Here is a 13,939-nt window from a genome sequence, read left to right as displayed (position 1 = left end):
ATAATTTTGAAAAACATTGCAGAAGCAATTCTAAAAATACCGGAATTACTCAAGCTCGAACACTCATGGTTGAAAATATACAGGATAGTCTTTTTTTCCTTAAATATAATTTAAACTGCACAGTTAAAAGGATGATTTTATAGGAAGAAAAAAATTACTAAATTCAGTAGCATTATTTTTGTTACTCATGGCTCTCCACAACTGCCAAAAAGGAGGTTGTAGCAAGGTGAGGGTCAGTCTCTTCCGCCACGTCTCAAATAAAAGGATGAGAGGAAACGGTCTTTAATGGCACCGGAGGAGGGTCAGACCAGACATAAGAAAAAAAAAATTCACTGAAAGAGTGGTCAGGCATTGGAATACATTGCCCAGGAAGGTGGTGAAGTCACCATCTCTACAAGTGTTCAAGAGGTGTCTGGACGTGGCACTTGGGGATGTGGTTATGGGGTAGTTATGGTGGTACTGGGTTGATGGTGGAACTAGATGATCTTGAAGGTCTCTTCCAACCTGGGTGATTTTAAAAATCTAGGGAAACTTTCAACAGAGAAGTAAATCCTCACCTAAATTTCACATTTTTCTTTAATGTTATTAAAATATTAATAACGTTAGTTAATAATAATGGTAATTATTAAATGTGCACACAAAAATATTCCATATTTCTAATAAATACCTGGTCAGATATAAGCATTTGATGAATTTGGGTTTGGTCATCCTCTTCTACTTTCTGTAGTACAGCAAAGCACAGACACTCCATAAATGCAGTTATAATTGCTGAACTTTCTGAAGGGCTGGCTACTGCCCGCTCACTTGACAACCTGTGAGAGGCAACATCAGAGGGAGGGCACACTCAGGCAACTGTGCTTCCAAGAAACCCCACATGAACGCCATGAATATACCCTCTGTTATGTTGTTCTGATCCAGACAACACCAATATGAGAATATAGGATCATAGAATCATTTACAGGAGTCAGATGAAAATAAATTCAAATTAAAGAGTCAATAAACTGAGGCAATTAATATAACTTATATTAAAATAACTTCTTCATCCAGTCTTAGCATTCACAAAGAAACATCTATGTAAATAGAGGAACCAGATCCAGTCAAGCATACTTCACATGCTTCAGCTGGCTGTCAAAACTCCTTTGCAATTTTCTACACACGCCACAAAGTGTCACTTTCTGTCATTACAGGTAAGAAAAAGAAAACAAAGCCACCTAAAGCCAGCTTACCAGTAACCAGTTTGAGCTTGAAAAACTGGAATTCGTTTGCTTTTTAACGAAAATTAGATCACACAAATTACCAGAGAAATATTACAATCACGGAATATTCTGAGTTGGAAGGGACCCACGAGGATCACCAAGTCCAGCTCTTGAGTGAATGGCCCGTATGGGTATCAAACTCACAACCTTGGTGGCTGTAACCAACTCACAACCTGAGATTGGCTCTAACCAACTGAGCCAATCTCAGGGTCATCATTTTACTACCTGTAATAACATTCGATACACTTTTCAAAACCAACCCATACATAACTCTCTTCTCCAAGAGCTCTGATACAGGCCACACCAACATCAGTTGAGAACTGATTTTTGTTTAAATAAATGGCATTTTAGTCTTTCATAAAATAATTTCTCTATGCTTTTGAGCACACAATGCACATGTATCTATTTAAATGAGATTTGACAGAAGGTTGGTTTTGATGCATTTTAAAGGCAAAAAGTGATAGCAGTTTCAATCCTTTAAAAATCAGTATCATAAGAATTAAGGTTCCTGCATACAGGAAATTTCACTATCACAATGCTAATCCCCAATAACCTCTGTAAAAATCATACACTGGTGAGAAGAGCCTGATTCTTAAGAGTCACTCTTAATTTTAAATTAATTTCTCATTTTAAAATTTGTCATGGAATAAACACAAAGTTTTGACAAGGAAAGATAAGAATGCTTTATATAAGGAAGATGTAATAAAATCAAAAGGAAAGCTGAAGGTTTCTGATGACAGGAACAGGCACAAAGGACTGACTCTAGTTTTAGATATTTAAAAGAATTTTTAAAATATTATTTTCATTCCTTTTTAAAAGCTTGAAGAAGATTAGTTCTCTTATTTCCAAATGTAAAAGAGATTGATTCCAAATAAATAAATTTGTGGTTCATACCCTTGAATTAAAGAGCCGAAAAAAGTTCTGAAATATTCCAGCTTCGGTTTCATAACAGCAGGAGGTACCTTGCTAATGAAGGGTAAGAGGTTGGGGTATATAACAGTAGCCAGCCCTCGTCCACCTTCTCGAAGCACTGTCCACAGCTTTGGCAGAACTCCCTTTTTGGCATTTACGTGACTCCAACAGTCCTATAGAAAGAAATTCACTTTCTGTAAATCAAACAAGAATATGTTGCCTCAGAACTCCCAAGCTAGACATTTAACCTGCCTCCCCATATTGTAGCTGAAACAAGTTATTGTAAAATTTAAATTCTCTTCAGTTACTCTCTTGCCAGTATTTTTTAAAATCACTTTCTCCCTATTTCAGCTTGTGAATTTAAGAAGTTAACACGACAAAAATATTTCTGCACTGCTTAAAATCAACTGACCTTCCTTATTAGCCAGCTGGAATCAAAGGCTTGTCTTTAATAATGCTTTCACGATGCTTCATAAAAGTCATCATTGTAATTAGCCCAGTATTTAATTTTAAGTTCTCATTATCAAGTGATACTGACTTTAGAAGCATCACCCACTTCAAAACTCTCTTCAAAAATTTCCTGATGGTTACAAAATACTTTGGCACTTTCTCCTCCCCAAAATTTTTTGCCATCTGATCTATTATATTTATTATAATACTCAGTATAGTTCCAGATACCTATATTTATAAAAGGCTGAGCAAATATAGTTTGGGGTTTTTTTTCCACACAAATTGTTACAGTTCATACTAGCAGTTACAAAAGAGATCTTCATTATTAAGGTCTCAAAACATCCCAGTCTATGGCAACACCTCATCCTGCTAATAAATTCAAATCTGGTATTTCACTTAAAATTCAGTAAAAAAAAAAAAGGAAAAGCTATAGAACCCTTAAACTTGAAGGGGAAACAAACAAACCAAAAATGCACTGCAGGTCATTTTTTTTAACTGTCTTTAACCAAGAAAAAGGTTTTAAACATTATCTGACTTACTAGTCAAATAACTACATTTAATGAAAGGGATTCAGGTTAATTCAATTAAACTCATAAAACAACTCTAATTTTCAAATACGCTGGACACAATAAAGTTACACTGAAACCCTTAGGGGAAGAAGAAGTATGTAGCCTTGAGGAGTCCATGTTATTAATCATAAAGAAAACCCAGTCAAGCTCTTCTTCCAAATTCTATACAGAGAACTTGGTGAAAAGTTAAGTTTGAGGAAAATATCTGCCTCTTAGTTTTCCCCATTACCTCAATAGTGGTGATAGCATAAAGTACAGCTTCCCAAAGAGCAGGACACACCACTGCATCGCTGTCATCAATGCTCAGAAGAACAGCAGGACAAACTCTTGGTGCTTCAGCTCTCACCAGCTCAGGCAAGTGCTGGCAAAAAGCAGAAATCAGCTCAAAGAAAGCTGAGCGAACCTGACAGAGACCACAGGAAAAAAAACAAAATTTGTCACTACATGTAGTTTATAACATTCCTTTTAAAGTCAACATAACTTACAACATCTGGTCCCCCTATTTTATTATATCAGCAAAATTTTAAATATTATTAAAGAAAAATAAAGCAATTATTAAACAGGCTTATCAAACGTTTTACAGCAATTCGTTCAGTTGTATTTTAATATACTTCTCAAAAGGCATTTTTTCCCAAAAGCAACTTGAAACTTGTTAAAAAATACTACCTCATCAGTTCATCACTCTGTGCACTACTGGTCTTAGCAGATTAAAGACCAATAAAATGGTTTAAAAACTGAAAATTCCAAACCACTAAGAACACAATCAGTAAGCTGACAGAGTTTGTATCTTTTAGATGAATTTTAAATGATGGCAGATTGCCAAGAAGTAGATCATGATGATATAGAAATAACAATTTGGTCTGCTGGGTAAATTTTAGAGCAATATTGTCTATTTAAGGCCTAGAAACCTGAAGGCTGTTTCAAATATAAGCAAAGTGCAAAGTTCATTCCTGTAGAATACAAGCAACTAATACTTCCTTAGGTTAAGTGTATCACCTTTAACTAAAACCAACCAAAATAAAGAAGAAATTAAGAAGTCACCTGTGGTATGTTGTGTTTGCTGTATTTCCAAAATTTGTTTTGGGACAGAAGCGACATTAACTTTTCCGCCAATGAATGCATCTCTTTTTTGGGCAACATGTTAAGCAACTTTTTTAAAGCTAACAAGGAACAGGTCAGAATCCGAAAAAATTTGGCTTCCCTTTCTTCTTCTGGAACAGTTCTCAGAAGGCAAAACAAACAAAAAAATTAAAGTGAACAACAAATAAATCAGTAGGCTTCCCAAGTTCTTCTAAACTAAACTGTCTTCAGTTTTTTTGTGTTCTTCTTTTGATTTCAGGTGCTAGCAATGCAAATACATAAACTTTCCATAGGTTCTAAATTACATTATGAAGTGTTCGAAAGAGTTTCAATTCATCTCATATTCTGCCTAAGCACAAATGCTACTCCTGAAACAGCTGAAACAAGAATTAGGTAACTGGTAACACTTTCAAAAGCTTTTAAACTTAAGTCCCAAAGAAAGTCACTAGGAACTGGACTCAAATAAATACTCTGCCTCTTGAAACAAAACTAAATCCACTACCTCCAGGGACAGAGAACCCAATACAGACCAATACTTAAAGTATACATATTAAAGCAGGCAAACATACTGGGGGTCACTGAGTGTATCAGCTGTCTCTTTCAGAAGGTGATCTTGAAGTACCTAAGGGGAAAAAACCCAACAAACATAAACACAAAGAAATGCAATATTTATATGTGAACAATATAGTCCATACATCATTCAGAAACAGCTCTACAATAAAATTTCCCAACCTCTGAGCTGTCTATTTTAGACAAGCTAGTGAAAAAGAAAATAATTTAATTGACTCATGATCAACATAGTAGCTGTTTGAATTAAAGCTCCATAACACTTCATAAGTTGCAGCCCTGTGCCAGTGTGCTTCTGCTACAAAGAAGCCAAACTGAGGAAAACAGAAATAGTTCTGTTTGCGTATGATGGGCCAGCAATGCAATCTTTTACTTTTTTAATCCAGTCAATTCAGTTTCATATAAGACTGGCATAAGAGCATTAACCTTAGTCATTACTAAACTTGTAGATGCTGAAAGACTGCTCAGCATTCTTTATTCCTTTTTCACTGCAGCTGAAGTACTCCAGCATCTTTATTCCATCTGTCAGTGACATTACGTGTTGACTGAGCATCATTACATAGAAATGCACACAAGAAAATTCACTATTGATTCCTCTGTTCATCACAGTTTTCTTATTACCATACTCTTTTATATTTATTTATAGAAGTTCTTTCCTGTGAGGGTGGTAAGGCCCTGGCACAGGTTGCCCAGAGAAGCTGTGGCTGCCCCATCCATGGAAGTGTTCAAAGCCAGGTTAGAGGGGGCTTGGAGCAACCTGGGATAGTGAAAGGTAACCCTGTCCATGGTAGGGGAGTGAAACTGGATGATCATTAAGGTCCCTTCCAACCCACACTGTTCTATATTCTCTTCACAGGATCAAAGTTTCAGGTGAGAAAGAAATTTAACAGTGAAGAATGGATGGGAGCAGGATGAGTTTTAAATTTATAATAATAGTTGATATACACAAAGCCTTAAAGAAACATAAAAGTATAAACTCACATTAAGAATTTCATCTTTACAAAACACTAAGGCTTCAGGCTGTTTGCTTGAAGGAAAAGCTTTTTCAAAAGCTACTTTTGCAGCAGAAGCAGCAGGAGAGTAAGTGTCACACTGAGCAATCAGCCAGTATCCCATGATACTTTTTAAGTAAGGAGCTAAGTGTTTTTTTACTTTAAGAATCAGTTGCTCAAAAGATTGCTGAGTTGCTTCTCGAACACGGCGATCATGATCCTGTCAGAATAAAAAAGAAAGGAAAGTTAATGTTTGTTGGTTTAAGAAATGCACCTTTGATGCCAGATACTTCAAAGCAGAGGTGATGATTAAAAAGCCATTTTTGTGATTAACTGGGCTACCTAGATTTGAAAATACACACCAATGACAATAAAGTCTTGGTATCTCTAGGTATGGGGAGAGCCACAACTTAGTAGCATCATATTCCCAAAAATGTTGGACACTCCCAGTTGTAACCTTTTCCCAATATCCCTAACTACAGTATCTGTTTCCAATTTATACAAACATTTAACAGAAAGACAAGAGGCAAGAGAAACAGGAAACCTCGAAGACATCTTTTGAATTAGAACTACCATAAGTCTACAGAAACACTGCATCATTATTGTTTATTTGCATATGAATTTACAACATCATGACTTTCTAGGCTCTTGGCTCTTGAAAGAAACACTAGGAATTGCTCTAATGGATAAGAATAGTGACCCATTCTGTCCCATATCATGTTTTCAAGAGTAGCCAGTCCAGAGAGTTTAAAATGTATTAAATATATCAAAAAATTAGTTATTATCTGGCTACCCATGGTCTTCCATGTTTGGGTTTGGTTTTGGGCGTTTTTTAATTTTAAGTCTGGTCAGATATTAGTCCTAGGTAAAAAAGATTTATAATTATATTAACTAAAGTCTCTTTAGCCATTCTAGAATGTACATAAAAGAACTTTTCCTGAGAAGAAATATCCTACCATCTTTTAAACATAAAGATCTGACAACAGATACCTCCATCAATGAAATAAAGCCCAGAGACCCAAAAGTTCAAGATTTCACGCACTGCCAAAACTGAAATATCTCCACAATAAAGAACAATAATTTCCTTCAACTTTATGTTTTTCCTAGAACAAGTCAGTAATTCCAATAAAGGTAGATAACATCAATAAAGACCACCTTGGAGGTTGTTCCAGAGAGAGGAAGTATACAGAGAGGTTTCTAATTTAAATACTTCAGTACTTACTAGTGAAATTTTACAATAAATTCTTGGCCAGTAAGGAAGAACACCTTTAACAACTTCTGCTTCTCTTTCCTTGCACATTGTCCCAAACTCTTGCATAGCCTAAAATCAAAATATCAAGAGAATGACTTAAGAAGTCAGACAGATATTTTCTGTAATTTACCAGCTTATATCTGAAACTGCAACTCTCTTTTTAAAAAATCAATTCATCTCTTGCAATTGAGCATCTGTAGAGATAACTGCACAATGGACCTTCCTAGAGGTTATCCAAGATAACTTCTGGATTGCAATTCTAGCAAATCTACCAATATGAAATTACTATTAGTTATGTTCACATATTCCTCTCCCATCCTTAAGAAAACTGTATTGTTTTCCAATAAAAAAAAAAGAATTATGGGAGACGAAGGACACACTTACTTTTAATTTTGTTGTGATGTCCCTTTTAGAAAGTTTTCGCAACACCATTCGGAAATCGGCATCCACAAGGCTGTCTATTTCCTCTGCTCCTTGAATTGCAGGAACATATCCTAGATCACTCTGAGATGTTCCAAAGCCAATAAACCCAGGCACTGTTCCACGTTCTTTGGCAAGGAGCTCTGCAGCTCGGCCGCTGCTAGAAGGCTGACAAAAACCAGGGACAGCGGTCAATGATGTATTTGATTTTATTTTGCATGCATCATGCATTTGACACGATGATCCTATTTATATTGTATGATTAACCTTCTAATTAAAATAAAGTCTCACAAACAAAAGGCCACCTATGCTTTAAACATAGAAGTTTGACCTAGAAAATTATTCTTCGCTTTAGAATCAAGCTGAGAAAGTTGAGTCTGTTCATCTGGGAAAAGAGAAGGTTCTGGGGAGACTTCCAGTATCTGAAGGGAGCCTACAAGGAAGCCAGAGAGGGACTCTTTGTCAGGAACTACAGTGATAGGACAAGGGGGAATGGCTTCAAACCAAGAGTAGGTTTAAATGACATATGAGGAAGAAATTCTTCCCTTTGAGAGTGGTGAGGCACTGGCATAGGCTGCCCAGAGAAACTGTGGATGCTCCATCCCTGGAAGTGTTCAAGGCCAGGTTGGATGGAGCTCGGAGCAACCTTGCTCATGGCAGACAGTTGGAACTAGATGGCCTTAAGGTCCCTTCCAACCCAAGCCATTCTGTGATTCTATTCTCTGATTCTATCAATCAGCATTTCCTTTTCTCACAATCCATGATAACTTATGGAAAGTTTTATTGGATTTATACACACACAAAACAGCGTAACAGGAAAGTCCTTCTGTAAGCAAACAATTTATTAAGAAACTATTTATCCTCCTTCAATACTTTCGTTTTTCCTAGTTCTTCTCATGGGCTAATAAGGGCTCCCAGGAAATGCTATTTGTATCACTGGGAAAAATAAAAGCAGATACACAAAACATTCTCCCAGTAACAAAGTGGTCAAAAAGGATTTAGAGGAATGGAGTAAAGGGTGCATATGTAAAACAGGATAATACCAGTTAGTATTACAGCGTGTGTTTTCAAATTTAGCATCTCTTCCAGTTTGCCCCAGTTGCTCACTGTACCACTGGCTCATGTTTATTTCAACCATACTCCTTTGGAAAGACTGCCCCACAACAGACTGATGCTTTAATGTTCTCTGCGATACCTCATATTCCAAACACCTTTTACTTCCTAATGGCAGTTGCAGTTTCGTGAGCTTGTGGGGTTTAAATAATCTTTTCTGAATGTGACCCCTCAACTATTAAGGACGTGCTGTGCTGTGTCCCCTAGTCTTCTCTAAATCCACGGAGGAATTACAGAACCTGAACGCAAGGTTTCGCACACATCCCGAGAGAGTACCACATAGGACAGATTTCACACCACCACTGGCCTGGTGGCAAGACAGAGACACCAAAACAGGTGAATTCTAAGACTCTCCACAGAAAACCACGCTGAACTTTGCTGAACTTAGACCCGTGGTGATTTTGTAATTACGCGCCCCTACGGCGACAGCAGCCACACACCCCTAAGCACGCCCCAGGCCCAGAGGTGGGCCCGGCCACCGGCTACTGCCACCGGACCCGACGACCCGCGCCGCCTCCCCGCCGGAGCTGGGCCTCGGCGGCCCCACGGCAGCCGGAGGGGCCGGCCCCGCGAGCCCCGAGGCCGCGGGCCGCACCGCCCTCCCCGGCCCCGCCGAGCGAGGACCGGGGGGGCGTCCCCGTCCCACGGCCGCGCTACTCCGCAGGTTGCCCTGGTCGCTGCTTGTTCTTGCCCCCCATGGCGGCGGCGGCGGCACCGGGACGGGCCGGCACCGACAGGGAGAGAGCGGCACTTCCGGGGCGGGGCCGGGGTGACGGGGACACCCCGGAGCTCAAAAAACCCTTTGGAGAATAAAAATCCGTCGATCTTAAACGCGCGGAGACTTCGAGCCTCCCGTGGCGCTTTCACGGAGCTGCGGCCTCCTCGTACGCTTAAAGGGACTCGAGATTTGGGAGTTTCATCCAGAGGCAAAACCGCACTTGCCGAATGACGTCACTCCGAAGTATCGCTACAAATTTTACTGGATCTGTACAGAAATATTTAATCAATATTTATTAAAAATATTTAACCCAAAGCGACCAATTTGTGCTTTTTCAGACGTGGGATTTAGATACAGTATCCATAAAATTAGGATTAATTGGTACAACTTTGTTGAAACTGGACTCAAAAACACACGCAGCATAATGCACTTTATATTACAGGAATGAAAACTTGTGAACTCAGAAGGCTGAGGATCATTTCACAGTTTTGGAGTGTGCTGTAAGGGAGCCCATCCTTGATTCTTCATCTTTGTTGCTTCTACACAAATAAAAATAAACTCTTCAGCTACAGCTGTAGTGAAGCCACCGTGGTATTTCTCTTACCTGCATACACACTTGTACCTACAAAAAACTCTTACACCTCAGAGTAGGCATCCTAGCTCAGCTTTTTAGCATATGCAAGACTCTTGTAAATTTGCTCCCTCCTTTTGTTTGTTTTTAAATAAAATATTGATCTCATGGCTTAATAAATTTTCATGTAGGAAGTAGAAGATTGTTACAAAAAAGTCTTTGTGTAGTGTATGTAAACAGTAGCAATTAATGTAAACATAACATTTCCCCTCCTGAGACATCCACACTGCATTTTTGTAACTTCTTATTCATATATTCATTCCCTATATTCCATCTATTCATTCATCTGTAATTCCATAACTGCCCAATTGGTTATCAAATGCATTTTTTTAAATTGTAATTAGGTATGTACCCTAAATCTCCTTAAAATCAGAAAGTAAATAAAGTAATAAAGTATTCGTGTAGTCATTTTCATTATTCGGGATTTCACTGGATATTTGTTTTCATTGAAAACTGTATTCATCACATAAACCATGAATTATTAATTCCCTCTCTGATCAACTGTTGCAGGACAGCCAAGGAATCTGTTATGAGGATTAAATTCCAGTCGTAAGTGCTGGGGCCTGTGCTGATCTTCAAACCCTTCAGTGCCCTTCAACCCCAAAGTACATTTGAAAAATGTCAGCACATCCTTTTTCTTCTAAAAAATGATAGAGTTGCCCCAAATCCATATGATTTCCCCTGGCACCGTGTGCATCAAAACATTTTTCTTCCAAAGTGGAAAACTTCCGTTGGTTCTGAATCTCAGCATGTCCTCCACCTTCCAAAGAAACATCTTCTCTGTGCCGAATGAGAATTCTTTTCCACGTTAGTCTTCTCACTCTGAAAGCAATTGGAGAAATACTAATCTATCTATAAAATAAAGACTGTTTTAGGAAATACTATGGAATAACTATTATCACAAGAGTCAAAAAATTCTGTTTGTATATATATATATATACATAGACAGAGATAATGGTTCATGAGCTGGTCATAGAAATACTGCTCACATGCAAACACTCTCATAAGGAGGAGCTTGTTTTTTTATATCTCCTCAGGATTCCAAAACCTTAATGTTATTCCTCACAAAATAATTAATGAAGATGTGGTTTTCATTTCAGTGCTCACTTCTGCCTTCCCCATGCTAAGAATTCTCATACTCTCTTAGCTGTTATTATCAAATTACAATGTTCATTTAGTCTGCATCGCCCAGAAGCATAAATGATGGAAGCAGAATAAAACACGAATGTAAAGTGATATAAGAGCACACATATCTAACACAACTGGGGCACTGTTGCCCATCCCTAGAAAAGTGACACACAGAGGAAAATAAAACAGAAATAAATGTGCACCATGGTTGCTTTGATTGCTGCAACCAACAGTACAGTGGATATTCAGAGTTGTAAATACATTATTATAAATGCAGTACTTGGCAGATCTTTAATCTTGGAAGGTGATTGGATTTCCCACCTTCTGGCCACAGGTACAACATGAAAAAATGTAATATTCTAACTGCTAATGGCATTTAAGTACAAAGAAAAACTAACCTTGACCAGAACTCTTCACAATTACTTTGTAAACCTTCTACACAAACAACACCTGGTTTCCCTGGCATGCAAAACCCTGAAAGAGAGAGCTCCTTAGCCCAGTCAATAATATTCTTTCTTTTTTGCTTGTTGTAAATGTGGTGACTATAGATCCACAATCGAGTGAATGTAGTGACTTCTGCCTGAATGGCACTTGCAGTTGTCATTGAGGAAGATGAAAGCTCTTTGTCAATGTAAGCAGCTGCATAGTCTTTAACCCATTGCCTTGCACTCAACATGCAGGGCTCACCACTGCAGTTTTGCATCAAATATGTTTTTAGATCAGAGTTCAGGTGAATCTGCTGAGAGCGGCTTAATAACGACGACCTAAAGGAAAGTACAAATGCAGTTACTATGTGCTTACAGTTTAGCATGTTTTTAGAATCACAGAATCATAGAATCATTAAGGTTGGAAAAGACTTCCAAGATCACTGAGCCCAACCTTTGACCAATCACCACCTTGTCCATTAGACCAGAGCACTGAGTGCCACATCCAGTCATTTCTTGGAGCACCTCCAGGAACGGTGACTCCACCACCTCTCTGGGAAGCCTGTTCCAATGCTTGACAACCCTTTCCATCAAGAAATTCTTCCTTGTGTCCAACCTGAACCTTCCCTGGTGCAGCTTAAAGCCATTTCCTCTCATCCTGTCACTGGTTGCCTGGGAGTAGAGGCCAACCCCCACCTTGCTGCAATGTCCTTTCAGATAGCTGTAGGGAGAGGTCTCCCCTGAGCCTCCTTTACTCCAGACTAAACAACCTCAGCTCCCTCAGCCACCCTTTATACAACTTACTCTCTAAGCCCCTCCCAAGCTTCATAACTTTTCAAAAGTTTTACTTCAAGCTGCCAAGAAAATCAGGCATATTTACATGATATGCACTTGCTACTGATATTTAAGTCACATTAGCTGTGAAAATGTCTCTATTAGTATTTAACTGGTGTGCTAACTCTTAAACTCACACACAGTACTACCAATCTGTAAATCAAAATCAAGAAAAAGGCACTTCAAAAGTAAGTATGGTGGTTGGACTAATTTCCCATAATATGCAAGGCTACTTCTTTAAACAGAAGTAAAAAATATCAGAAGGCTGGGAGCAACAGCATTGTGACAGGGGAAAAATAAGACCACTGGCTACTCATTCCTTTAGTTAGTGTTAAGCTTTATCAAAACAGGCAATGGTCTCTCTTCTTGAGCATGAGACCTATGAACAGTATCTACAGTAACCTTTCTGTACAGATGATGGCACTCCTATACACTTTTTCCCTTTTCTTCGCTTATTTGCTGAGCACACCAGAGAAATCATAACCTTTTAAGATTTGATTTTCTTCAACACTTGTCCATCCAGCCTAATCTGGCAGTAAACCATCAAAAAAAGAGGACTGCTTTCTCTTATTATAACTGTATTTTTGTAACACACAATAACTTTTAAATGCTTTTATGAGCTGCCATACCTCACAGTGATTTCCGGTAGAACAGTTGGATATTTAAATGGCAAAGCACAGGCCATAGAGAATTCCACCTAAAAACAAAGGAGCAAATGCTTAGTTCAAGTAAGCCCTAAAATCCCACAAAAAATAAAATAAAATAAAGTAAAAAAAATATATGTTCACAGTACCACAGAAGCATTAGGGACCTCAGCCTTTACATTCAGTACAAACTGAACTTTCGAAGACGGCACCTCTGCAGACTCATTTTCAGCATAGTGTTTCAGTTCAGCTAGAGCCAGCTGGTCTGTCACAGCAAACTCCTCCTCATAAGGAAACATGCTAGACAGTAAATCTAACTCTGAAATCTGCATCTCCGCTTCTTCTTGGTTAGTCATTTCTGTTGTTCCCTGAGCAAAGAAAAATTTAGGGAAGAAAAATACAGCTTGAATGTGGGACAGATTTCATTAACTATCCTTATGTGAATCATATTATAGAATGACAGAATATTCTAAGTTGGAAGGGACCCACCAACGGTATTGAGTCCGACTCTCAGCCCTGCACAGGACACTCACAAGAATCACACCATGTGCCTGAAAGCATTGTCCAAACACTTCTTGAACTTCGCCAGGCTTGGTGCCACAACCACCGCCCCCGGGGAGAGTGTTCCAGTGCCCAACCACCTTCTGGGTGAAACACCTTTTCCTAATATACAGCCTAAATCTCCCCTGACACAGCTTCATGCCGTTCCCTCAGGTCCTGTCACTGTCTCTGCCCTATCTCTGCCCCTATCCCTTGCCCTGCCTGCCCTGCCCCTGCCCCTGCCCCTGCCCTGCCCCTGCCGCCTGCTGCCCCTGCCCCTGCCTTGCCCTTGCCCCTGCCCCTGTCCCTATCCCTGTCCCTGTCTCCGCTGCCCTCGCCCGCGCTCACCAACACCTCAACGGAGCTTGGAGCGGTGGCGCTCGCGCATGCGCGGACACGTCCCGCTCC

General features: G+C 39.1%; 2 protein-coding genes across 5 annotated transcripts in view; both read right to left on the bottom strand.

Moving 5' to 3' along the window:
- Nucleotides 1-7,663, bottom strand: part of LTN1 (listerin E3 ubiquitin protein ligase 1) — a 29,276-nt gene extending 21,613 nt beyond the window's left edge. The window contains exons 1-8 of one of the 3 annotated variants that reach the window (XM_029961422.1): nucleotides 7,463-7,663; nucleotides 7,049-7,147; nucleotides 5,816-6,046; nucleotides 4,837-4,889; nucleotides 4,229-4,409; nucleotides 3,417-3,590; nucleotides 2,151-2,341; nucleotides 668-812 (exon numbers count right to left, since the gene is read on the bottom strand). In XM_029961422.1, the coding sequence (XP_029817282.1) occupies nucleotides 668-812; nucleotides 2,151-2,341; nucleotides 3,417-3,590; nucleotides 4,229-4,409; nucleotides 4,837-4,889; nucleotides 5,816-6,046; nucleotides 7,049-7,147; nucleotides 7,463-7,510 (1,122 nt within the window). In that variant the 5' untranslated portion in view covers nucleotides 7,511-7,663. Of the gene's footprint in view, nucleotides 1-667; nucleotides 813-2,150; nucleotides 2,342-3,416; nucleotides 3,591-4,228; nucleotides 4,410-4,836; nucleotides 4,890-5,815; nucleotides 6,047-7,048; nucleotides 7,148-7,462 lie in introns of those variants that run through there. The other 2 variants (XM_025895573.2, XM_018076948.2) reach the window with 2 other exon arrangements.
- Nucleotides 7,664-9,412: 1,749 nt separating this feature from the next.
- On the bottom strand, nucleotides 9,413-13,933 carry RWDD2B (RWD domain containing 2B). Of its 2 annotated transcripts, none has more exons than XM_018077013.2 (5): nucleotides 13,880-13,933; nucleotides 13,141-13,359; nucleotides 12,977-13,044; nucleotides 11,487-11,852; nucleotides 9,413-10,782 (listed from the first exon to the last, which is right to left on the bottom strand). In XM_018077013.2, the coding sequence occupies exons 2-5, from the start codon at nucleotides 13,345-13,347 to the stop codon at nucleotides 10,545-10,547; spliced, it is 879 nt and encodes a 292-aa protein (XP_017932502.1). In that variant the 5' UTR covers nucleotides 13,348-13,359; nucleotides 13,880-13,933; the 3' UTR covers nucleotides 9,413-10,544. The 2 variants fall into 2 exon arrangements, with proteins under 2 accessions (XP_017932502.1, XP_017932501.1); XM_018077012.2 differs by having other exon boundaries at nucleotides 13,171-13,359; nucleotides 13,880-13,921.
- Nucleotides 13,934-13,939: the final 6 nt, after the last annotated feature.

The sequence above is a fragment of the Manacus vitellinus genome, unplaced genomic scaffold (genome assembly GCF_001715985.3).
Source record: "Manacus vitellinus isolate BGI_N305 unplaced genomic scaffold, ASM171598v3 scaffold_34_pilon, whole genome shotgun sequence".
In the NCBI taxonomy this organism is placed as follows: Eukaryota; Metazoa; Chordata; class Aves; order Passeriformes; family Pipridae; genus Manacus; species Manacus vitellinus.
This window is presented reverse-complemented; position numbering and strand designations above follow the sequence as displayed.